At 42.4% G+C, this 26864-nt stretch overlaps 1 protein-coding gene across 4 annotated transcripts in view; it reads left to right on the plus strand.

Annotated features, from left to right (window-relative positions):
• Nucleotides 1–4646: 4646 nt before the first annotated feature.
• PPP1R1C (protein phosphatase 1 regulatory inhibitor subunit 1C) overlaps nt 4647–26864 on the plus strand; it is an 81589-nt gene continuing 59371 nt past the window's right edge. The window contains exons 1-2 of one of the 4 annotated variants that reach the window (XM_006121696.5): nt 4647–4985; nt 7905–7965. In XM_006121696.5, the coding sequence (XP_006121758.1) occupies nt 4905–4985; nt 7905–7965 (142 nt within the window). In that variant the 5' untranslated portion in view covers nt 4647–4904. The remainder of the gene's footprint in view (nt 4986–7904; nt 7966–26864) is intronic. The other 3 variants (XM_014572862.3, XM_006121698.5, XM_006121697.5) reach the window with 3 other exon arrangements.

A 26864-nucleotide genomic window follows, 5' to 3' on the forward strand; every position in this document is an offset into this window, starting at 1 on the left:
AGGTGCTCGGGCAGCCCTGGCCCCGGCCCTGGGGCACATGCCGGCGCCAGGTGCAAGGGCATCCCCGCCCCTGGTGTGCCCCAGGACACGAGGCCCCGCCCCCGGGCACCCGGCACATGAGTAGCCCCACCCCCCGGGCGCCCGGTGCGTGAGTGGCCGGGTGCCCAGGAGCCTCTAAAGGTTGGGGACCACTGCCGTAGAGGCTGGAGTTTCTAAATACGCAGGTGTCGTGTGCCCTGCCTCACCACCTGACGAAAATGTCTGTAAACTGTCCACAGTGGTCAAGCAGGGTCTGCAGCACCATCGAGAAGTAGCCTTTGCAGTTTATGTGTTGGGCTGCTCAATGAGTTGGTGCACAGATTGGGATGTGGGTTCCATCGATCACCCTCCCCTCTCCCCGCAGTTTGGGAACCCCAGGGCAGCAAATCCTGCGACAATTGGGTCCAGGTCTTCCAGGCGGATGACCCTGCACAGCAGGACCGAGTTGATGGCCCTCACAGTCTGCAGGAGACAAACAAACACACAAAATAGAGAATGAGAGGGCGTGTCTGAGCCCTTGGGAGATGGCCTCTCCCTCTCCTCCCTCCTCAAACATCCCAGGAGCCACCCCCTATGAGGCTGCTCCCCAGCAGGGCTGTGTGAGGGTGGGATGGCACAACCCCCCCAGGGACAGGGATTCCCCTTCTCCCGCTCCCCTTTCCCTAGTGTTTCCCTTTCCAGGAATTCACCCTCCCTCCTCCCAGCAGGGACTGCAGCCCTAGAGTACCTCACCTCCATAAGCAGGGCCAGGAAGGCTGTCTGCACAAAGTGCAGCATGGCCGTGTGGGGTCATCACATGCCCAACAGGAACTTTGGCTCAATGTCAAGCAGAATGCTGTGGCATCCAAAAGCTGGGCAATCAGAGCATGCACTGCAAGAGCTTTGCAGCCCCTCTGAGAGGTAGGCAAGCACGCAGCAGAAACAGAGAGACAGCTGTCCAGGGGGTTCCCTTTAAGCGCGTCTCTCAGCTAGACTTAGGTAATAGTGCTTGGAAGCAACTGCTGACCTAATGCCCTGTCTGAACTGGTTCCAGGTGGCTTTATATGCATCCAATCAGTGTAAATGCTATCTTTCAAAAAAGGAGACCTTTTTTGTTGTGCTTTTGCGGTGTAGACGCTCTCTTTCAAAAAAAGTTTTTCCGGAAGATCTCTTCTGGAAAAGCTTCTTTCGAAAGAAGCTTGTAGACTAAATGTAGCTTCAGAGTCAGGTCCCCCTAATCTTTTGAATGTTGGTAGGAATGTTTCCTTTTGATAAACTCTGTTGACTGCGTATATTGTATGTGCCTCTTTTTGAAAACTCCTCTGAGGTCAATTTAAACGCCTAATTTATAACAGACGCCTTATGCCACCGCAGGCGATAAACCTAGATGCTAAGAATAGCCTCAGAGAGAGGAAGCAGAACACTGGAAAATTACTGACAGGGTTTGATAGGGAATATAGGAATGTCAGATCTAGGAGAGAGGTTTGAGTCATTTAGATGCTACTAATTTTGAGATGTGATCAAATAGCCAGCATATACTGGACAAATTGACTTCCCCAGGAGAGATGAACATAGACGTCAGTGCCACACATTTGACTAATTGGCTTTTTTTTTAAGTGAAGATAGAAACCACCATACGGAATCTCCAGTAGTGGCCACCATCAGATACTAGAAAACATCAAGTCTTTCTTAAATACGGTTTTAGTGTCTTCCTGAATGCTGGAGTTTTCAAAATGAAATTGTGGTTTATCAGATATCAGGGTCTGTTGGGTAATCACAGAATGACCGTGAACTACCTGTGTGATGCAGCTGCAAAAAAATGCAAATGCAATCCTAGCATGATCAGGCAAAGCATTCCCAGTAGAGACAGGGAAGTATTAATGTCTTAATACAAGGCTTTGGCATGACCTAATTTGGAATACTGTGTGCGTTTGTGTGTACATGTTCCAAAAAGATGAATTCAAATGAAACAGGTACAGAAAAGAGCTATTAGGTTGATCTGTTGAATGCGGGAGCCTAAGTTAAAGTTAAAACTAAGTTAAAGGGTGATGTTGGCACAAAAACACATAGGTACAAACTGGTCATCAATAAATTCATGCTGGAAATTAGAAGAAGGCTTCTAACCATTAGGAGAGTGAGGATTCATAAATTCCAAGGCCAAAAGGAATCACTGTGATCATTTGGTCTGGCCTCATGGGTAGCACATGTCACAGAACTTCCCAAAACTGAAGTCTCCCAGTTGGAGTTGTGGGGCCGGGGACAAACTTACTTAGTTTTAAGGAAGAGATGGACACATTTATGAGTGGGATTCTTTGATGGGATTGCTTGTAATGATGAGGGCAGGTCCGGGCAGCTAGAGGTGGGTCCCTTCTTGTTTATGTAGGATTCTCCTAAAATCTTATGACTTAGGGCTTCAGCTGTTCGCCTGCAGGGGTCAGCAAAGGAGCTTTTTTCCCCAGTGTATTCCGGGGTTTTTGTCTCCTTCTGAAGCATCTAGTGATGGCCACAGTTGGATAGGAGACACTGGATGAGGAGGGCCGGGGCTCAGAGGTGGCACTGAGCACTCTGTCTCCCAGGTGGCTAATTCATGTTGACCTATGGGTTTACGGCCCAGATCCACAAAAGTATCTAGGTTTGCAATCAATGGAAGTTAGGAGTCTAAATAACTGTGTGGAACTGAACACCATATATGGGGTCCGGAAGGAATTATCTCCCAGGTCTGATTGGTAGTGTGTGACTCTCAGAACTCCTCAATGCCAACAGATAGAGGGAGTTATAAGAATAGTTTTACTCTGGCATGCCTATTCTAGTTCACAAAAGAAAGGGTCATGTGAGGTCTCTGTCATACTGATCCTCATAACTGTTGCATGATGTGTCTAGTGATATATTTAATCAGCTGAATATAAGTTCTGTCTGTCACCAACCAAAGAGAAAAGCAGGTTTCTTCCAGGTAGGTGGTAAAACATAGCTTTCTTGGGCATATGATAATCATGATTCCTCAATGGCTTTTTGCCAACACCTATTGTAAACCATGACCAACTAATATGTTGTTAAACATGACTTTTCCCTGTGTACACTAGGTGCTGATTGGAATCTAGCAGGGTTCTAATTAAAATGGGCTAGTAACCATGTTTTCTAACACTTTCACATTGTACACAAAGCCATGCTTAGAAATACATGTAATATCTCCATGTTATAAAGTGTAATTTCTGCTGTCATTGCAAATTGCCTCAGTTTCATTAACCTACCAGTCAACCCAGACACCAACCACATATATTTTCATTCCTAGTTCTGTTTGTATTTTCTGTATGTTCTAGCTCTGTTCCACTGAAATTAATAATAACATGCCCATTTATTTACATGGGAAGAAAGTTAGGCTCGTGAAGAAAATCCCAGCTGTGGTTACAGCTGCAAGCACCTCTGAATGTTGGTGATATTCAAATATAGCTGCACTCTACAGCTCCCCCATCTCTATTTCATTCCACTACCTCAGATGTGAAAGTTCAGCTCTGAACTTTGCAAGACACACCTACCTTTGGTTAAAAGTTAAATTCTTTCAGTTCTTGGCTTGTACTAAATTATTTCCTCACTTCATCTTGCAGTCATGCTCCTGCCTTATTCAAATAATTCACAATAGCTCCATGTACCTAATCTCTGTCCTTCAATCATTCTCAAGCCCTAGTTTACATTAATCTGCATTGTAGATGAAGTTTTTTAATGTATTTCTGTGCCTGTCTGTGTCTTCTTTAAACTCTTGTTTGTTCCTCATCTCACCCTCCCTTTTCCCCTAGTTGGTGGCTACATGCCATAGGGGACGACCGCATCATTTTCAGTTGCAGGCACACACCCACTCATTTGCTCCGTGAACTGTCAATGGGAGTCTCTGGTCATAGCTGCAGATTTTAGCCCATGGTGTGTTGTTACAATAACAATTAACGGCCACATAATCCAAGCAAAGGGAGCACTTGGGTCACTGATTTCTGAATATCCTCCTCCACTACTGTTTTTGTATGTCAACAGAATGTAGGGTTAATTAGATTCACAAGGTATGATTATTACTATTATTTATCAAGCTCATGCTAGATGCTCTGTAAGCTTAGAGGAAAGCACAATCCTTACCCCCAAAGGCCCCACAGTTCAGAAGCTGAGACTGATGGTAGGGGGCTGGCCCGCATAATACACCAGGTAATGGGTCAGGATCAAACAAGTGGAGCTGTTTACATAGAATGATCACTGAAAAGCTCCCTGGAAAAGCGGCATGTTTTGGAGGCGGATTTCAAAGAAGCAAAGGGAGCTGTGTGATGTGCAAGAAGAGGGAGGAAGTCTGTAAATACTAAAGAAGAAATGGAATTGTTACATCCCACCCAGCCGTACTGCTCCTTCCACCTCAAAATCACAAAACTTCCTGGTTTGCATTCATCAATAATTAAAGGCCCATCAGCAACACTCAGAGGAAGCTTATGTTGCACTTTTGAGCAGCCAGTTAGTAATGTACAGTGGATAGATATCCCCTCCCCCGCCCCCCCAAATCCCAGGGCACCAGGCCATGCAAGGCTAGTATTGCATTTTCAATTAGCTTCTGAGTGAATGCTTGGCATATGTAGAAGTGACCTGGTACACAATTCGCTTATTGTTCCTTTCAGCTTTGTGCAGAGAGGATCTGAAGGATTGGAGAGTGGTGGGGGAAGAGCCAAGACAGAGGCATCACTGTGGATATGGAATAAGCTCAGCTCCTGCAGATTCACTTGCTAACTCGGGAGTCACAGCTGTTATTAGGAAGCATTCAGTGTGGCTTTAGGGAGAGCGCCAGGGAATAATCACTGAAACGACGCTCTCATTTCTTGTAGTCTGGGCTCTTTTCTCTTCTGAGTCTCCTCCTCATTATTATGGAGCCAAACAGTCCTAAAAAGATCCAATTTGCTGTGCCATTATTTCAGAGTCAAATAGATCCTGAAGCAGCTGAACAGGTAAGGAAGACAGGTATCTTTCACTACCTGGTAACAGGGTGCGGGATAATACTAGGGAACATTCATGGCCCAAATTCTTCTCCAGTTTACATTGGTGTAAATTTATATTAATCCATGGAAATCCATGTAGTTTGTGCTGGGATAGCTAATATAACAAAGGGCAGGATTTTTCCTATTGTGGGAATATACATTTTAACTCGCACAAGTTTTTCCTACACATATATTAGCTGTTTGGCTTTATTCTTGTAACATGTTTTGCACAAGAGCTAAGCACACTATATGAATACACACTTTCAAGTGGAATCAATAATGGAAAATTAGCTGAAATGTGTTGTTTCACTTACACTAAAATATACACTTGATAATTTGTGTGAAAGGGAAATATTGCATAATCTGGTTCGGAGATAACCTGCTTGCAATTTATTTTCATGTGGGAACAACACATTTGAATACTGCAAGATAGTAACTCATTGAGTTATTCCCCCACCTTAAGACTTTTAATGGGAAATTCTTTACATCACTACTGTTTACTAAGTATTTCGTGCATGTGGATGTGGGTATATGTGTGAATATATATATATACATATCTATACTTGAAAAAATATATATCTGACAGTCAAATCTGACCAATCTGTATCTGTTCAAGCCTGCATTTCTTATAGGTAAACCTCTCATTAGTTATACATATAGATAAAGATGTGTAGATCTACTTCTATATATAAGCAATGATAACTATGAACTCTTAAACAACAGACGTGGATAATGTTTGTTAGGTTGTCTCGCCCATTTCCATTACTATGTCATTGTCTCCAGTTGTACATTTAATATTGTTTTGATAAGTCTAGATTTCAATGATACCAGGGCTTTGACAATTCCACTGTAGAATGATGGCAGTGTAATCATTTACATCTAGAGGACAGACATCTTGTTTCTTTAATCTTATGATGTAATGTCTCCTAAGAGGAGGCGGGCTTTGCCGGGAAGAGATGAATTATTGCTGGCGGTCACAGAGGGAGAGGAAGTGGGGGAGGGTAAAAGAAAAGAACTTCCTCAGGCCTTCAGCCTGCCTAGAGATGGTTTTCCTAAAATGTATTTTTAACTTTGAGAATGCGACTTCTGGTAGCTTGAGCAAGACCTGGTCCACCACCTTTTGAAACCAATAAAAGTGATTATTTTCAAGGACTGCAGAATTAGGCTCTCAATGAAATTGAAATGGGCTATAAAAGATTATGAACCAAGTTCTGCCCTACATTATGGGAAGCCCTTTGATTATGTTGCAATTTTAATGTATGGGATAGCTGTCCTATAGTTTTTATTTTAGATGCGTGAAGAAATTACATCAATAAAATCTGGAGTAATTTATTGAGTTACTGTGGATTTCCCACATTGAGATTAGAATTGGGTCCTAGCTATCTACTGATGTTGCTTAAGCAATTAAAAAAAATGACAAACACATTGACATGAAGTTTGTCTCAAAATAATATCTAGGTTAAATATTCTTAAAAACACTTATTGCTAAATAAGCGCCAATATCCTGGGGGGCTGTGATATAAAGAATAGAAAAGCTTTATTCACAAATAAATACGTCCATGATTGGAGACTATTCCAACATCATATTGTTAATTGTCTAACATTCCTACTGGATGTTACTAGAACCATAAAACCACAAGAGAACCTGTAAAACCCCCACTCCCTTCACTCCATACAAGGAAAATTCAGATTTACTATATAAGCATCTGCAATATAATGCACTTACAAAATTTCCCTTTGAAAATACTAATATTAGATATTTTTAAAATGCCTTGGAAATAGATTGATAGGAATTTTTAAGGTCTCTATAGTCACTGACATTATTATTCTGGAAAAACTTTAAAAACAATTAATAGTTTAGCAGCACCTTAAAGACTAACAAAACAGGTAGATTGTATTGTGAGCTTTTGTGAGTAAAACCTACATCTTTAGATTATTGATCTGGTTATTATTTCTTTGCTCTGCTTATATGCTTCACAGGCAGTGCAACATTGACAACAGAAGTGGTTTAAAAAGATATTTGTTAGTCATAATTGGTGATAACTATGGTAATGTTAGAAATCCATGCTCACCTAGCAACTTTAAATTCTTACAAAACTAGAGGTAAGGGGTTATATTTTCAAAAGCACCTTAGACTACTTCCATATTGCACGCTGCTTGTGGAGGTAGGTAGGGCACATTTAGCTAAGAATCAGGGTTAGTCCACACTGCAGCATGACTCTGCCAGGGGGAAGAGTGGTGGGGAAAGGCTTGGAAGCTGAGAGCTTCCAGAGCCTTTTCTCCACAGCTGGATCCTATCCCTATGGCAGGGGAAAGTTCTAGCAGAGCGGTTCCATCAGAACTTTTCTCCACTGCCTCCCCCATGCTAAAGCCTTTCCCAGTGGCATAAGTATTTCCTTGTGGCATGCAAAACCTTCTGCAGAAGGGATGCATCAGGACACTATGCTGGTAAAATAGCTGTGTAGGTGAGAGAGGTATTGTCTGGTGAGTAGAGAGTTATGTAGAGTGCAGGCATATCTTGGCTCTATTTGCCTAAGCAGTGCCTCACCATCAATACAGCAACTTATACCTGTACATGTAAAATATGCATAAACATACCTTAAGTGACTCAGATGACCTGGTCTTTCACTGGGGCTCGTACTCCTAAATCACGAAGGGATTTTTGGAAAGCCCACCCAATGACACTGATTCTGCTGTATGTTGCTGCTGAGTTGATCCTGATCATTATTATGCTCAGTTAAGACAATGTTTTCAAAGCTGTTTTCTGTGTACAGTACTTGCTTTTGCCACTCACACCGTTCAAGAAGACTCCAGAAGACTTGCACTTTATTATGGCTGTAGGGTAGTGGGCATCTTTAATGACTCTACTTGGGTCTCTGTTTTTCACAGATCAGGAAAAGAAGGCCCACACCAGCATCACTGGTTATTATGAATGAACAATCAACCCCAGGTAAGTAACAATGTATCTTCTAAACCACAAAACAGATGAACAGAAATGAAAGGCCTGTCTCTTGCAAGATGATGTTAGTAAATAAATTCATTCAAAGAAAAGGATATTGGCATTAAGCTCGTAGCAGTAAATGCCAGGGTATGAGCCATACACTGTTCTCAGACAAGGATTATGGATCTGTACAGTTCCTGGCCTCATGGGAGTCACTAGCGTAACTCCCATTGATTCCCCAGGAATCCAGCCTTCATGTGAATGTCCTTAGTATAAATGGAGTGAAGGCTCAGTTACCTCTGTGCTTGGGGATGGTCTCAGCTGCTTCATCCACACACCTTCTCCTTCACCAATGGAATGTAGTGGGGGGGAATCTGTGAGTTAAGTTTAACTAATAAAGTCCTTGGCCCTCCACTTCCTAGAGGGAACCAGGTCGGTTGCATTGCAGAACTTAACAAAACTCAGGACTTCCAAGGAGAAGGGTCATTCTCTGAAGTGTCTGTTCTCTCTCTGCTCTGCCAATAAAATCTTTGTGGAACTTCTCCTCCCACAGTGATGCCTCTGAGAAGTTTTCCTGAGAGATGAGATAATTTGGAGCTAGGAGGGCATACTGAGTCTCACACTCATGCCTCCACATGGCTGCTAAAGCAAATCTGTAGTTTCTAAACCAGTGGTCACCAAAGAGTAGATCAGGATCTACCGATAGATCTTGGAGCCTCTGACAGGTGATCCTGACTGGTTTGGCTGGGAGGCACTTCAATTTCCCCTCCCCCCACTGCCCTGCTGATCCTTTCCAGAGTCTCAGAGCTGCCCCCTAAGAGCCTCCTGCTTGTTGTTCAGGGTGAGGGAGCAGAGTCAGAGGGGCACTATTGTCATTCTGTCCCCCTCCGCTGTACCCCATCTTCACAGAGTGAGGTGGGCGGGGCCTCGGTGAAGGGGTTGGGCAGGGATATTTGGGTTTTAGGCAGATCTTGGACTGACTTAAACTCAAAAAGTGATCCTGTGCTTAAAAAGGTTGGAGATCACTGTTCTAAACCAAGCCAAGACTTGATGAGCCAAAGAAAGCACTTCAATAGTTTTCAAAGGGTAAATCACAGCAAGTTTTTCAAAATATCATCATTTATATCAAATAAATATTTATGTGTTCTTTATATGCTTTAAAAAAAATAAATTTCCCTGAAAAATGGCCTTGGAACGAGAAGCAGCATGCATAGTTTCAGGATAATCAGTATCTTTTTTCCTCTGAAGTGCAAGTTGAAAATCCAGCTTACAAAGGATAGCTAAGGGAGAGAGACTAGCACCTCTCCATAATAAAGGCCCATCAATAGAATGGGTGATCAAAGATTTGCTCAGTGTACTGTTACTGTGCCATTAATGTAATGCAGTTGACAAATTTCCCAATCAGTTTTCACTGCTGCCCTTTTAAAAGCTTTTTCAAAAGACTCCTATCCACTTACAAGAGTTCATTTCTGCTTTTCTCTAAATGTGACATTACATTATTCCTGCTGACAAATTTTATCCTGTAACTTACACATTAGTTTTGATACAGGAGCATGTTTCATTTTCCATGTAATAACAGAGATGTCTTTGCTGACAATGAGTAGTTCTTTATCTCTGAGAAATCCCACTGAGCTCAAAAAGAACATAAGAATGACCATACTGGATCTGATCTAAGATCCATCTAACCCAGTTGTGGCAGCGCGTCGTGGTTCCCCGCCTCTTGCACCCCCGTAGTGGCACGAACAGACTCCACCAGCCAGTAGAATAGAGGGAGTTTATTGCTTCTCCAGGATACAGCACAGCACAGATGTAATCTGGTTACAGGAACTGGGGCTAGGAGGCCTAACTGCCCCCCTTGAGATGGGGGGTGGCTGGGCCCTACAATCCCAGCCCCCTCCCTAGCTCCTTCTCCCCTGCTTCCCAGACCGAAACTAACTCTCTTCCAGCCCTGCCCCCCAGCCAGGGGTGGCATTCCGCCTTCCTTTGTTTCTCTCCCTGGGGGATAGCTGGTCGGACAGATTGAGAGACCCTTGCCTAGTGACTCATCCCCTGTCCTGCTGGGCCGTGCTACAGACAGCAGCCAGTGGGGGTCACCCACAGCCCCAGCATAGCAACCAGCAAGGTACCTCCCCCCTACTATGTCACACCAGTATCCTGTCTTCCAATGCTAGGTGCTCCCAGAGGGAATGAACAGAATAGGTAATCATGAAGTGATCCCTCCTCTGTTCCCATTTCCAGCCTCTGACAGAGGCTAGGGATACCATTTCTACCCATCCTGGCTAATAGTCATTGATGTATCTATCCTCCATTAATTTATCTAGCTCTTTTTTGAACTCTGTTAAAGTTTTGGCCTTCACAACATCTGCTGGCAAGGAGTTCCACAGGTTGACTATGCATCGCATGAAGAAAGTACTTCCTTTTGTTTGTTTAAACTACTACCTGTTATTTCATTTGGTGATCCCTACTTTTTATGTGATAGGAACAAGTACATAACTTTTCCTTATTTACTTTCTCCATACCATTCATGATTTTATAGACCTCTATCATATCCCCCCTTAGTCTCCTCTTTTCTAAAATGAAAAATCCCAGTCTTTTTAATCTCTCTTCATATAAAAACTGTTCCAAAACCCCTGATAAGTTTTCTTGCCCTTTTCTGAACTTTTTTTAATGATAAGATATCTTTTTTGAGATGAGGTAACCACATCTGTATGTATTATTCAAGATGTGGTTGTACCATGGATTTATATAGAGCAATAAGATATTTTCCGCCTTATTCTCTATCCCTTTTTTAATGATTCCCAACATTCTTTTGGCTTTTTTGACTGCCACTGCTCACAGAGTGGATGTTTTCAGAAAACTATCCACGATGACTCCAAGATCTCTCTCTTATCATAGAATACTAGGACTGAAAGGGACCTCGAGAGGTCATCGAGTTCAGTCCCCTGCCCCCCTGGCAGGACGAAATACTGTCTAGGCCATCCCTGTTAGACATTTATCTAACCTACTCTTAGATATCTCCAGAGATTGGGATTCCACAACCTCCCTGGGCAATGTATTCCAGTGTTTGACTACCCTGACAGTTAGTAACTTTTTCCTAATGTCCATCCTAAACCTCCCTTGATCCAGTTTAAGCCCATTGCTTCTTGTTCTATCCTCAGAGGCCAAGATGAGCAAGTTTTCTCCCTCTTCCTTATGACACCCTTTTAGATACCTTGTTGCTTTTAATCATTTAATCATTCTTGTTGCTTTTCTCTGGACCCTCCTCAATTTCTCCACATCTTTCTTGAAATGCAGTGCCCAGAACTGGACACAATACTCCAACTGAGGCCTAACTAGTGCAGAGTAGAGCAGAAGAATGACTTCTCGTGTCTTGCTCACAACACACCTGTTAATGCATCCCAGAATCATGTTTGCTTTTTTTGCAACAGCTTCACACTGCTGACTCATATTCAGCTTGTGGTCCACTATGATCCCTTTCTGCCGTACTCCTTACTAGACAGTCGCTTCCCATTCTGTATGTATGAAACTGATTGTTCCTTCCTAAGTGGAGCACTTTACATTTGTCTTTATTAAACTTCATCCTGTTTACCTCAGACCATTTCTCCAATTTGTCCAGATCATTTTGAATTATGACCTTATCCTCCAGAGCAGTCGCAACCCCTCCCAGCTTGGTATCATCTGCAAACTTAATAAACATACTTTCTATGCCAATATCTAAATCGTTGATGAAGATATTGAAGAGAGACGGTCCCAAAACAGACCTCTGCGGAACCCCACTAGTTATACCTTTCCAGCAGGATTATGAACCATTAATAACTACTCTCTGAGTATGGTTATCCAGCCAGTTATGCACCCACCTTATAGTAGCCCCATCTAAGTTGTATTTGCCTAGTTTATTGATAAGAATATCATGCGAGACGGTATCAAACGCCTCACTAAAGTCTAGGTATACCACATCCACCGCTTCTCCCTTATCTACAAGACTCGTTATCCTATCAAAGAAAGCTATCAGATTGGTTTGACAAGATTTATTCTTTACAAATCCATATTGGCTTTTCCCTATCACCTTGCCACCTTCCAAGTATTTACAGATGATTTCCTTAATTACTTGCTCCATTATCTTCCCTGGCACAGAAGTTAAACTAACTGGTCTGTAGTTTCCTGGGTTGTTCTTATTTACCTTTTGATAAATGGGCACTATATTTGCCCTTTTCCAGTCTTCTGGAATCTCTACTGTCTCCCATGATTTTCTAAAGATGATAGCTAGAGGCTCAGATACCTCCTCTATCATTTCCTTGAGTATTCTCGGATCCATTTCATCAGGCCCTGCTGACTTGCAGTCATCTAGCTTTTCTAGGTGATTATTAACTTGTTCTTTTTTATTTTATCTTCTAAACCTCCCTCCTTCCCACTAGCATTCACTATGTTAGGCATTCCTTCAGACTTCTCGGTGAAGACCGAAACAAAGAAGTCATTAAGCATCTCTGCCATTTCCAAGTTTCCTGTTACTGTTTCTCACTCCTCACTGACCAGTGAGCCTACCCTATCCTTGGTCTTCCTCTTGCTTCTAATGTATTTATAAAAAGTCTTCTTGTTTCCCTGTATTATCTTCAATTCACTCCAAGTGTGTTCATTTTTAATATATAAGGAAACACCTCCTCCCTTCCCCCCATCAATCCTTCCTGTCATAATTGTACTTATTTATTAGCTCTTCCTGCTTATTACCCATACTTCTCACATTTGTATATAGGCATCTAAGATACTGATTTGACCTTGCCTCCCAGTTTTGCCCTGACCCTCCTTTCTCTCTGCCATTATAGCCCACGATTCCTCCCATTTCCAACCCATCTACCAGGTCTCCATGTTCTCCACTTACCTATGGGCTTTGCTTACCTGTCCCTGTCTAACCTAGTTTAAAGTTAGCCAGTCTGTGTTCAAATAGGGACTTCCCCCTCCTCGAAAGATGAACGCCATCTCTGCCCAGCAGTCCTTCCTGGAATAGCATCCCGTGGTTGAGGAAGCCAAAGCCCTCCTGGTGACACCATCCTCGCAGCCAGGCATTCACCTCCAGGATGCAGCTGTCTCTGCCCGGGCCCCTACCCTCGACAGGAAGGATTGAAGAGAATACCACCTGCGCTCCAAATTCCTTCACCCGTACTCCCAAAGCCCTGTAGTCACTCTTGATCCGCTCAGTGTCACACCTCGCAGTATCATTTGTGCCCACATAGATGAGAAGCATGGAGTAGTAGTCAGAGGGCCGGATAATCCTCGACAATGCCTCCGTAACATCTCGGATATGGGCCCCGTATTGAGTAGTTGTAGCTAAATTAGGTGGGATTATGTTTTCCAATATGCATTACTTTTCATTTATCAACATTAAAATTAATTTGCTTTTTTGTTGCTCAATCTCCTAGCTTTGTGAGATCTTTTTTAAGTTCTTCATAACCTACTTTGGTCTTAACTATCTTGAGCAGTTTAGTATCTGCAAAGTTTGCCACCTCACTGCTTACCACTTTCTCCAGATCATTTATGAATATGTTGAATAGGACTGATCCCAGTATGGAACCCTGTTGGACACCACTAGTTACTTCTCTCCATTCTGAGACATGACCATTTATTCCTACCCTTTGTTTCCTATCTTGTAACCAGTTATCAATCCATCAGAGGACTTTTCCTCTCATCCCATGACAACTTTATTTAAGAGCCTTTGATGAGGGACCTTGTCAAAGGCTTTCTGCAAATCTAAGTACACTTTATCCACTGGAACGACATTTCTGGAGATAACACTTTTGAGCAAGCAGCAAATTAGTCACAATATAAATAAGGATACTAATAATAGTTCCTGTATGCCACCTGGGGGTCATAAAGGCCATAGTCCTGGGCACTGGGTAGAGAAGCAAATAAGAACCTACCCCAAAGATCAATGTATTCACCTCTCTGGAAACTCACAGAAAGAGTTTGTTAGGTAAATTTCTAGAGGCTTTAGTAAACATGGAATCATAGGTATCTAGAGAAAAATAAGCTGGATCTATTTTTGCTTTTTGTTTTAACGATCCCCTTTAATGTAATTTCCCTCTTTAAATGAAGGAAAATCACCTTGAACATGTTTTAAAAATAATTAATATTTGTTCTCATTGCCCTAATGGGTTGTTTGGGTTCTATACTTATCACTAATCTCTAATTGTAAAGAAATTCCATTTCAGTCCTTGTTAGCATCCAATCTTTCATTGTTCTGAACACCTTCAGTTCCTATTCACTTCAGTGGTGGTTGAGGGGTGATCCTTCCAGAACTGCACACCTAGGTATTAAAGCCAGAATACATTGGCTGTGCAGCTAAAAGCAGCCACACTACTCTGAAGGACCTGGCCCTTGGTCTCTAAGGCTATGTCTAAACTGCAGATTTTTTCCGGGATACCAGAGCTCTGCCACGTTCAGGGAATGCATCCAATTTTTCGGAACAGTTTCTGAAAAAGCGGGCGTGTTCTTTCAACATCACTGACTTCTTCATTTTATGAAGAATAAGCTATGTTCCAAAAGAGGAGGCTTTTCCAACATTTGGCCCAGTGTAGACAGGCCAAATGTCGGAAAAGCCTCTTTCGTAAAAACAAGCAGAAAAAGGTACGCGAATTGTAGACATATCCTGCAGTGTAGATATAGCCTAACTCAGTGGCATATACCACATCAGGGTTGCCAGGCCTTAATTTAAAACAAACTCCTTGACTGCTGTTCCATAGTGCAGTCCTTTCTAAGTAGACTCTTATTTCCTTTTGTAAACAGAGCCCTGTTGTAGCACTAAATGAAAACCAAACAGAGACTAAAGACACCTCTCTGATTTATAGACAAATTAGTGCATACCCGTTATCTCTTTTCACACAATGGGTACAGTGTGAAACCAGATACATCATTTTTGCTACCAGTTAGCACTGCAGCAAGTATCAGTGACATTTTAACCATGAGATGGAAAGAATCTTAACCCTCTCCAATAATTTGTATGGGTGATCATAGCACTTGGCTCTTTCATTGGTTAAAGAAGGCATGTACTTTATTTATTTCTGATTTTTTTGCAAAGTTATTATTATTTTCAAAATTTGAAGTCTTTCCAAGAAATGGTGTGTCTTGGTATGATTGTGTGTGTTTGTTCACATGTAAATGCTTGATCTGTACATTTGTATGGTGGTATGTGTGCACATGTATATGATTTGTGTGCGTGTGCATGTATAGAGACTTGAGTGTGTATACGTGCATGTGTACATACACCCCTACACCGCCTGCTTGCAAACAGAAGCCTCACCATCTGCTTTGAGGGAAAGGTGATTGGTGTAATTGTGGCTCACCATTTCCATTGCCTTTTTTGTTTTGATCTGGTAGAAATAACTGTTACTTTATTTACTGGAAGGCTCCTTGTGCAAGTTGCTCTGTGGGCTTGATCTTGCAAGATGCTGAGCAGCTGCTGAAGTCACTGAGCAAATCTGACTCTCTCAGTGAGAGTTAAGAGGCATTCAGTATGTCTAGGCATTAACCAGCACCTTGCTGAATCAAGCCCCAAATGCCTGGACCAGAAATGCCTTTTGTACAGAAATAGATGAATCTCTTGTGAATTGTTAAATTAATTCCCCTCCAGTAATGACTAATTAATCAGTGCATATCTTTAGAGTTAATAAATTAATAAAGACAGACTTAATATTAAACATAGAGTGCATTGCAAAGCATTATTATCAGTTTCACAGATGGGTGCAGAGAGATTAGGTGAGTTACTCAAAGTCCTACAGCAAGTCAGTGCATGGCTGAGAGTGACCTAGGTCACCTGATCCTGTCTTATGCAGTACTCTAATGAAGATCAAACATGCTTCTGAGGGTTTGGACTTCAGATCTGATGTGCTTTTAAAGGTTGGGATGCCTCACTCAAGGGGTACGTCTAGACTACAGGGTTTTGTCGACAGAAGTTTTGTCAACAGATACTGTCGACAAAGCTTCTGTCGACAAAGAGCGTCTAGACACATTCAGTTCTGTCGACAAAGCAAGCTTCTTTGTTGACATAACAGTGTGGACGCAAAGGACAGTTTAGATGCAATAATGCCTTATGTTGACAGAACTCTGTCGACAAAAGGCGTTATTTCTCGTAAAATTAGGTTTACCAGCGTCGACAAAACTGCTGAGTTCTGTCGACATTATGTCGACAGAACTCAGCGGTCGTGTAGACGCAGGTTTAGTTTTGTCGACAAAAGTCCACTTTTGTCGACAAAACCCTGTAGTCTAGACATACCCAAGGTTACTCAGACTTTCAATGCCTTGAAAAACTCATGAGAAAATCTTGCACAACAGGCTCTCCCCAGAGGCAGTTGATCACAACACGGTTTCTGGAGTATTTTGGCATATCTAGTTGCAGCCCCTTCCAGAAACTAGAAGGAAACAAAACTTATTTGAACCTTTCAAAACTTTATAATAAATTCAATCTGAGTTGGGCTAGAGAAATAGTTCAAGGTCAGTGTCCTCCTCTTCCCCCCCCACAAGCCATTGCATCCATCCCCTATGTCTAATGCAAAACCAGGAATCTATCTGAACTGATGTAAGGAGAGGCCATCCTGCTTTAACACTAAAGTGAAGATGGAATGATAATTCAGGATAAATGTGTGTGAACTAATGGCAGTTTCTCAGAAACTATAAGGCAAGTTTGTGTGGCTGCCTCATCATTTACATCCAAGGAGACTGAACACCAGCCCCCAATAAGGGGAGGAAGGGATCGCTTAGTGCTTTGAGCATTTCCCAGGGTTGTGAGTTCAATCCTTTAGGGGGCCATTTAGGGATCTGGGGAAAATCTGTAAGGGATGGATGGTACTTGGTCCTGCTGTGAAGGCAGGGGACTGGACTTGATTACCTTCAAGTTCTAAGAGAACGGTATACCCCACTAAATGATGCAAGAGCTGTTTGTGTATCTGGCTTCAAGAGATACATACAGCATTAGAGAACATTGATTTGTGTATTTTCCTGTGCGCACACTGTTGGAACCAGGAACCATCATATGGCAACATATAACTGCACCAATAATTTGAAAAGGAGAAGATTTAAATTCTCAACAGCTATAGAACTTTCTGTAGAGGACAAAACATAACTAGGAAACAAAATAAAGCAAACCCCTCCCTCCATTCAGCATCATCTATATCCAAGCTTGAGATGGCATTCTGCCAATATTTTGACTGTAGTGGGAAGTTAGCAATAATAAACCAAAATTGACCAATGGCGTCAAAGAAGTAATGGTTTTCATTGACCTCAGCTGAGGATCTGGCACATTATTTTATTCGTTATGCATTTTCATGTATTTTTATTTTTAATTTTGGGATCCACTTGATGTTTATGAAAGTCAGGGACTAATGCAACTGGAGAGAGCTGTATATAATAAAGGCTAGTCCTATGCAAAGTTCCCTTCAGCGCTAAACTCCTTTTGCGGCAATCAGAATTTCAGCCTCCAACATTTTCTCCTTTGTTGTATGTAGTTGACATTGTTTATGTTGTATGGTTGTAATTAGATGTTTGCCACAGCTAACAAAGGGGATTTTTGCTGCACAATTGACTGTGACTATTATTATTATTTTCCTTTTAGTTGCCTCTCTCCATAATTTCAAAATTATTTAGGTGTTCTACAATCTTCATAGGACGGGGTCTTTACAGGAAATAAACCACTCTCCCATGAGAGACTCTGTCCTTCGATCCACTTCCTCCTCTCCCTCCCCTGCTTTAGGGGAGTGCCTGTGGGGACAGCTTGGCAAGCTTTACCCATCAGTGTTTGCCCTCCATCCTGCTCTTGCCTTACTAGTGAAGGGTACCTGGAAGGAGGCTGAATGGCTATGAACACCTCAGGTTCAATACACATATAAGAGTCCAGCCTGACAATCTGTTATTCTTATTCTTAATTATGCACCTTTTATTGTACTAGCATATTTACCCAGCATTGCTCAGGTCTCTAAGGAGGTGCTCAAGGCAGGGATCAGGAGGTCAAGGGGGGTTGCAGGAGTCAGGGTTGAGGGATGAGGAGGGGCTCTGGGCAGGGGAGTGTGTGTGTATGTGTATGTGTGTGTGCGCGCGCGCGTGTGCACGTGCTTGTGCGTGTGTACAGGGGTAGGCAGAGAGGCCAAAGCCCACCTCCCCCCCCAAGATTCATACCCCAAGGCGGGGGGGGGGGGAAGGAGGGAGTTTCATCTCCTCTTCCTTAAAGGGCAACTGGGGGGTGGAAGGCTTGGGTCTGGGGCAGTACCAGATGAAGGGGCATTCCATGCCTCCAGCCAGCTCCTTTCACCGGCCTGGTGATTGTTTCATTTCTGTTTGGTTTTACGAGCAGCCACCCTATTCCAGGCACATCCCATTTTCCTGGCACAACCAACCCCATACCTTGTTTTAAGCTATGATTAGAGGAAGCTGCCTACCGAATTTGGCGTCCCTAGCTCCTACTGTTTAGGAGGAGTTCTTGAACTAACAGTCAAACTCTCTCAAATATATAGTAGTTTGCTAAACAGCTTATTCTTGCTTTGAAATAAAATTTTAGCATGACATTAATTAAAAGAGAAAAAGGAAGGTGTGGAGTGTGTCATAGTAAAAACAAAATGATTTATGGATGTGCTTAAGTGCTGCACTGAAAAGAGAGGGATTTTAGCTGTGCTTACTGTTAAATACACATTCAAATACTTTGCTAACTTTGAGCCTCAGTTGAGATTAAGCATACCGTATTTTCCGGCGTATAAGGCAACTGGGCGTATAAGACGACCCCCTAATTTTCTAGTTAAAACATAGGTTTTCTCCTATACTCGCTGTATAAGACTACCCCCCCTTAAGAGGCCAACCGGCAGCGCCCCAGCTGCTCTGCCCCAGGGTCCACAACAAAAGCCTGGTCTGCTGGGGGGGGCACACTAGCTGCGCCCCCCCCCAGCAGACCAGGGACACGGGGAGCAAAGCTGCAGCGGCAGCAGGGTGCCGCGCCTCTGAGGCTTTGCTCTGGCAAAGCCTCAGAGGCGTGGGACCCCGCCGCGGCTGCGGCTTTGCTCCCGGTGCCCCTGGTCTGCTGGGGACCGTCTCCAGCAGACCAGGGACACCGGGAGCAAAGCTTCTGAGGACGCCGGCAGCGGGACAGCCGCGGCATGTCTGGGCTGTCCTGCTGCCGGAGCCCCTCCGCGGCTTTGCTCCGCGTCTTCCTGGTCTGCAGTCCAGGGAGACGCGGAACAGCTTTTCTCGCCCTGGAGTACACGGGCGGCGGGACCACGAGGTCCCGCAGTCCGTGTCCTTCGGGGCGAGAAAAGCCCCGTTCATACCAGGAAGTCGGGGACTGCCTGTATGCTTATACCCGGCGAATAAGACGAACCCCGATTTTTGGGGGATGTTTTTTAGTATAAAAAGTTGCCTTATACTCCGGAAAATACGGTAGTTCTCTTGATCCTTCTTTGTGTGTCTTGGGACAATGTTGTTGAAAGGAACAGAAACCAGAACCTCCCCATACAACCTGTTTTCACAACCATGGTATAATCACGAGCCTATTTTTGCCTTGTGATGCAGGAGCTACTACAAATGAAGAATAAATCACTTGCCATTTGAAATGAAAATATACCTATGCTGCATACGAGCTTAGTGTCTTGTTGCAATGGCTCAGGGACACGCTAACAACTAGGGGTGGGAGAGTGATATTTCAGGGCAAAAACATTTTAGATCACAGCTCAGATTTAAATTAATTGAGGTTCACTTTGATCAGAATATGATGCCTACTTTTTTATATGAACTAACCTTGTCTCGGAGTCACTGTAACGTCACATGTTCTGCTGGCACAACATTCCCGGTTTATGTCAAAAGTGTGTTGTGAGTTTGAAGCCATGCCGGGAATTGGGATTCCTGCTGGGTTTTAACATCTTCAGCATAACATTATACATTCAAGTAAAAATCTCCCTCTCTAAACTCTGTTTTTATTTCCTGTTTCTAATTCTGTTTTTGACTTTGTTGCACTTCTGGGCTTTTTAATCCTGCATGTGAATACCACTTGGTGCTTGAAATGATGGACTATTTAGTAGTATGTCATGTCAGCACCTTACCTACCATTAGACTTTTGGCTACATAGGTTCTAATTGCTCACTGTTGTGCAGGAAGCTGAAAGCCAGTAAGCCAATAACAGCTGTTTTCAATTGCAACTCTGAGCTTCTAACTTGGTTATAAAACACTCAGAAATGCAGTAAATCTCTAAAAGCTGCCATTAACAACTACTGGTTATTTTTTTAAGTCATAGCCATTGGCTTTGCTACATGCTATATGTAAATGCCATTTAAGTTGGCTATGCTTTCAGTTTAACTCAATGACCTTAGCAACAGATGAAAAGAGCAATGAAAAGGAACAGTTCCCTCCCACCACATTGCAAATAGCAGTACAGCTCTAATCATGTATAGTAATAGTAGGAGCACCTGTACACAAACTCCTGTTTTTGCAACCATGCTGTGAAGACCTGCTTTAGCAGGGCTGGTGATATGAGCGAAAACAAGAGACAATCAAATGTATGACAAAAAGATTTTCAGAATCGAGGCTTTAAACCCTACAGTTGAATATATCATGCCCTTAGATACTTTTCATGATTGAAACGTTCATAGTAGCAAAATGGCCCTTTCCCCCATATATGCACTAGCTGACAGGTTATGTTCAAATTACTTACTTGACCCTTATGCTGTTTAAGGCTTTGCTAAGCAAGAAATCAGTGGGACAACTCATAGAGGAAGATCCAGCTCAGTGTAAATATGGGTGGCGGAATCTAGCTCTTACAAAACAGCTCAGCAATGCATTCCAGCAAATACAGGAACACTACATTTGAGCCCAGAAAGGAAATATTTCTAAACAGCCAACAGGTTCCAAACATTTGCAACAAAGCACAGCCATAAAAAGCTTTCTCTTTGCACAGTACTTTAGCAAAAGCAGACACTCCCAGAGTTGCACGCGCAGGAAATATATCCAGTCTTTTATAATTCATGCTCATTTCCTGGCAAAAGAGCTGTTATAGACTCTATGCTCCATGGCAAACACAGGGAGGAGGTGAACTACCAGGTTTTCCATTTGGGATGAGTGGCCATCACAGAGGGACTTCAGAAGAGCATGGGGTTGGGAGCAGTGTTAGTAGCTGCAAACTAAATAAGAATGCCCAGAAGATATTTTAAAGGAGACCCTTTGTTGAGCTCAAGAGTGGTTTAACTTTCAAGAATATTGCATTAAACTCTTGTTTGCAGCCACAGGGTCTGACCCAATTCCTACTGAACTCAGTGGAATCTGAATCTGACCCCCAATGCATTGCTTGGGTGTTTGCCAGGAAGGACATGCAATGACAAGTGGAAATGAAGACAGAGGCTACTGATGCTCCATTGATGACTTCTGTAGAATTGAGGTTTCACATCTCAGCAGGGCTAATTCTCTGAAATCAAAAGGCAGTGGGTCCTTGAGTTTATTTATATAGTTTTGTCAAATGTAATTACCCAATGGCTGGCTGGCTGATGCACAGACTGACTAAGAAGTTTTAGTGTCTCTTACTGACCTACCCTGAAATTTAATTTGCATCCTGTCATTTACTTATTTTTCTTAGCAATTAGGTGATGTAAACACCAATACATCATTAATGGATGAGTCTGGAATGTAAACATGCACTAGAAACATGGGGTTTTTTTTAGCCTTTATGGAACACACATCGTTGGGTTCATTAATTATATAGGACCCAAAGTCAACTGTTTGTGTTGAAGATGAAAAGGAGACCAAGTTCCCGGCTGCAACACAGCCCTTTTGCACATTTCCAGCACTACTACTGGCAACTTAACTTGCCCAGAGAGGAGCCCTGTGTAGAGGGATCCTCGAATGCAATAGAGCCAGTGTAATGCTTCTCAGGGTGTCTACACAGCACCCTAAACTCGAAATAAGATACACCATTTGTGCTACGCAAATGGCATTTCTTATTTTGATTGAATTTCAAAATAGGCTATTTTGAAATTTGGCATGCCTACACTGTCATCGCTGAATTTGTAAATTGTGAAATTTTGCTGTGAAATATACAATGCACAATTTACTTCCAGTGAATATTTGAGCTCAAAGACTTTTTGAAAATATTTCTGATGTTGAAGCGGGGCTGCTTGTGAGTGAACAGAAACAGGTGGTAAGCACAGGACAATCAGAATCACTTCTGAATCTCGATGAGCCTTCATGGACATTTGTATCACTATTTGCTCAACTCTCATGATTAACTAAAACTTATACTAGCAATCAAAATTTTGTCATAAGAAGGGTTTGCATGACACATAATAGCTTTTAACCTGATTTTTGCTTGTGACAGGGATGTAGTCCTTAACTATGCAGTCCTCCTGCCCCCTGCAAAAAAATCAAAGCAAACCAAAAAAACCTCAAAAACTATTACAAAAGTAGATATGATCTCAAACCAACTCCCAGCTCTGATGAAGTCTGTGGGGACAGGAAATTTGGAATCCAAACTTATATCTGAATCCAAATTTTGCAGCTGACTGCAAATTACATAAAAGGCCGAACCAGCCCCTCAGATACAACCCACGTGTTTAGGTGCTTACAGCCAGATCTGAAATTTTTGTTTCTGGAAAGTGCCATGACACTATCTGTTTGCATTTTAATTAGTTTTGCATGTGAAAGGCTGCGACATAAATGCAGCTATTGGAAAGTAAGGAAATAATTTTAGAACTGAACCTTGTACCCTTCATTTGTTTTCCTCAATCTTATACAACAGCACCATAGAAACAGCCTTCTTCAATCCCAGGGATTATTTGCACACCATTTTTTATAGATATGGCTTCATATTACAACTCCTCTGCTGCTTTATTATTTAGAGTCAGGGACTGATGATATTTGACTATTTATTTCTCTTATCATCTGGGTGCATTATTAATATGACAAATAGTGTCATTTCAAAGAGCTAACAGTAGCATGCACAGTTACAGAACACCGGCAAGGGTGCGAAAGTTGCTTTGATAACCATTCACTTCATTACCCTGACAAAGTTTAATATTTTGTCCCAAGATTTTAGGAGATATATATTCAGCCTGACTGTGTCATCAGTTTCTAGTTTGGACTCCTAATTGATTTCAAAGGGAACTTCTACTATGAAAGGGGGGATGATATAATATGGTCTAGCTGTAACTAATCTTCTAATCAAAGTATTTGTATTATATTTAGTCTGTAACTAGGCACTCACAGATACCATGGTGACAAGTGCAGAATAAAACCACAGTTGGTAGATAATATAAACAGATGAGGGAGAACCATGACCAGCTTTTAGCATTAACCTTGTTTTGTTCAGACTTTTCCTATTTTTGCATTTTAGGCATCAGACAGGACTGATCCATTTGTTGAGCTTCCTAACAGAAAGCTTGTACTTTTACATACATTCACTGTAATTGTAGCTAGGCGCTGAAATGCATGAAGAATAGGTATTTAATGAAGCTGAATTAAATTCAGAGATTCTGGACAAAAGTGCCCGATGATAAAACTTGCCATTAGCTATAGCAGAGCATTCTTCGTTGTGACTGAGGAATGTGGAGTGCAACTCAGGAGGTAAGAAGACACGAGTGCAAAAGTGGTGCAGTGGCAGAGATCAGGAAAGCTTGTTTCTGCGTGAAGCAAGCACTGCTTGTGAACGTTGCTGAGATCCCATCTGTGACAGTTCATGCCATATTCTTTATGGAAACATGCCTATGCTTATGCCTATGTAGTTGTCTAGGCCTCTCTTTCAGTTCAATGTGTTCTGGATATACTGGATGGGGTCCTGTCTGGGTTGTCTTCCTTGCCAGTAACTTATAGTTCTGCCTGTTCCAGGACTAGGAGTAGGGGAATCTGAGGTGGGTAGGAGGGTCAGGCCCTGCTAATCTGCCTGGTCACAGCCCAGGGTCCTGAAAATGAAACAGCATGGATGGCCTTGGTTCAGCCCGTCTCCTGCTCATCTTCCCCGGGACCACTTCCTATCATACACAATGGCTCCATTTGGGCCATGCCTGCCATTAGGTGAAATCCTTTATTTCATATTCCCACAATCTAGGGCCTCATGAAAGTGACCCTTTGATGCTCCTCACATATTCTCCTTTCCTCTATGGTAAGGTCAAAAGGATCCGGGGGACACTCACTTTTGGACCTCCTGGATTCTTCTTCCTCTCTTACAGCACAGCAGCATTACTCAAGGGATTGGCTTCTCTCTCCTCATCTTGCCAGGACCACTGGAGTTTCTTTTGTATTGGCCTTTTCCCCAGTAGCATGCTTGGCAGTGTCAGAGGGGAGGAACTTTCCTTGCTCAGGACTGCTCCAACCCTTCCCATCTCAGCCTTAATATGGGGTCTTTAAACCCCACCACAGGAGTCCTAGACTCTTTTGCTGGTTATATCTTGTAAAATATATATATTGTGCAGTTTCCATATGGTTTGTCCTGGAGCCACCTTTTGATGTCACTAAGTATTTTTAAACCTATGCATTACTGGGCTGCTGGGCGCCACCTCTTGATCTACAAAATGACCTAGGGGAAAAAATCACCCTCAACCGTTCTCAAGCCAAATCTTTAAAATCTTGACCCAAGCATCCTGAACATTAATTTTTATCATCTTCACATAACAAACAGTCAGTAGTAGAGACAGATCTACTTAGATAACCCACTATAAAGCATCCAGAAATGTCAATGTCAGTGCGTGATTTAGAGATTAATAAATATAGCATATCATGTTAGTGGGGGGAGGTGGGACAAATCATTCCATGTGAATCACAGAGACATGTTGTTACAAGTGCTGTCATAAAAAGAAGAAGAAGTACAGGGTTATTTCGGAAGCACAGCCCTTCCAATCTCTGGTATTAGTGAGATTAGTCATGATTCAGCTTTAGGAAATGAGAGAATATTTTAGTGCAAGTTAACACATCATTTGTCATTTCCTAAATCCATCCAGCTTAGTCATGTCCCTATTGCATATGGAATAATGGAGCCTCAACTTGTTGACTGTTTGAACACACTAATGTACAGAAATGAGAAATTAATTTATTTAATGTATGGTTCCCTTCCCTTTGTCTAGCAGGGACCTCAAAGCCAAAGAGTTTTATTACTAAGAACTTGCTTGATTCATTGTTGATACAGGCATTTGAGGAGCTTCATGATGTGCAAAATCTATGATCACAAGAAGTGAGAGAGTAGCTGGCAAGGGCTAGGTTTAAAATGAGTTGTTACTGGAACAGTGGAGGTATTATTTAAGAAGGAAGAAAGATGGAACAAAGGTTCCAATAATTATCAAAGCTCAAACCATTGGCTACTGTTATGACATGTCTTTGTTTTCCTCTTCCACAGCAAATTGCCAGCTTTCTCCAAAATATCCAATGAGCTTCTATTCAGATTCTGTATATTTCTATGGTTCAATCAGCCATAGTTTGATGTGAACATTTTTTGTTTTTTTAGTCTCGAGCTTGGAATACTCCTCCAGTTCAAAGTAAAGAATGAAATAGCTCAAAATGATGGCTATAACAGCTGCAACTCCAACACAAAAACTGTCATCTCAGTGCCAATTGCAAGTTATTTTTCACCACAACTGACTCTTGTATACTATGTGGCTAGGAAATTGTTCAAAATGCACACTGTGGGGTCCAGCTGGTATAGTATTTATCTTAGCAATTCATTTTTCTTTTGTTGCCTCAGTGGTATTTATATTTTCAAACTGCCTATAAGACATTTAAAAGTAGAGCCAACAGAAGGTGTTTTCCTTTAAAGTAAGTAGTGTGAGAAGGATTAACTATTGTTACATCTGAGCACGTAATTCTAAGGGAACAAATTGACAGTTCTGCCTCATTTTCTGTTGAAAATCTGTTGAAAACATTTTTTTAAAATTATCAATAAACATATTACAATGTTTCCAAAGAGGTACAGCAGTCAAACTTACTTGATGCAATGGATTCATTCATTTACCATTATTTCGTGGTTCATGGGCCACTAGCTGCAAATGTTTAAAAAGCAACATTTGAAGATCACGTGGGTGTTTCTAGTCCCTGAACGGAACACTTCAAATAGGGAATTCCCTGTAATTACTAGTGGTTTTTTAAAGTTTAAAATCTGTTTCTGTGAGTCTAGTAGTCACTCAGGGTGCATCTGCAGTGCAGTTGAAAACCTGTGGCTTACCCGTATCGGCTGACTCAGGCTTATTTCGTTGTGGTGTAGACATCCCAGGTCATGTTGCAGCCCATCCTCTGGGACCCCACCCACCATGCAGGGTCCCAGCAAGGAAGTCAACACTGCAGTGAAACAGCTCTGCAGCTCAAGCCCCACAAATGTGAGTCAACTGGCATGGGTCATCCATGGGCTTTCCATTACAGTGAAGACAAACACTTGAACTGGCAGGGGTCCCAGCACAGATTATGGAATATTAGCCTTGATGATCACCATACAGCTCCACCCACCCACCCCATTTCCCTCAGATAGAGCACCTGTGCATATGCTGGTGAAATTATGCAGCCGGGTTGTGAGTGCACTTGTTTTCTAACTGAAAGCAATGCATGGTTGCAGCTGCTGCTCCTGCACACTCCAGAGCCAAACTGAGCTCTATACAATATAACTATTATGCCTCACTAACTTGTCCTCATGGTCCCTACATAGATTCACTTTCAGATACCACACTCTGGCTTGGCTTGTTCTCCTTGCATCTGCCCTTAACACATTGCCTAGTCTCCATGTTCCACTACTCCAAAGTTGTCTCTTGTTCCTCCTTGGCTATTTAGTGTTGCCTGGAACACTTAACTACAGTACACTAGTCATCTCACTTCTGATACTATCCCCAAACTAGAGTCTTGCCCTGCACAGCTAGAAAGTCAGTGGCAATATACATGGATTAAGATATGCTGATGACCTAGTTCACGTTGCTTTGACTATGGAAGAA

This window comes from Pelodiscus sinensis, chromosome 7, assembly GCF_052426305.1.
Source record: "Pelodiscus sinensis isolate ZL-2025 chromosome 7, ASM5242630v1, whole genome shotgun sequence".
NCBI classification, from domain to species: domain Eukaryota; kingdom Metazoa; phylum Chordata; order Testudines; family Trionychidae; genus Pelodiscus; species Pelodiscus sinensis.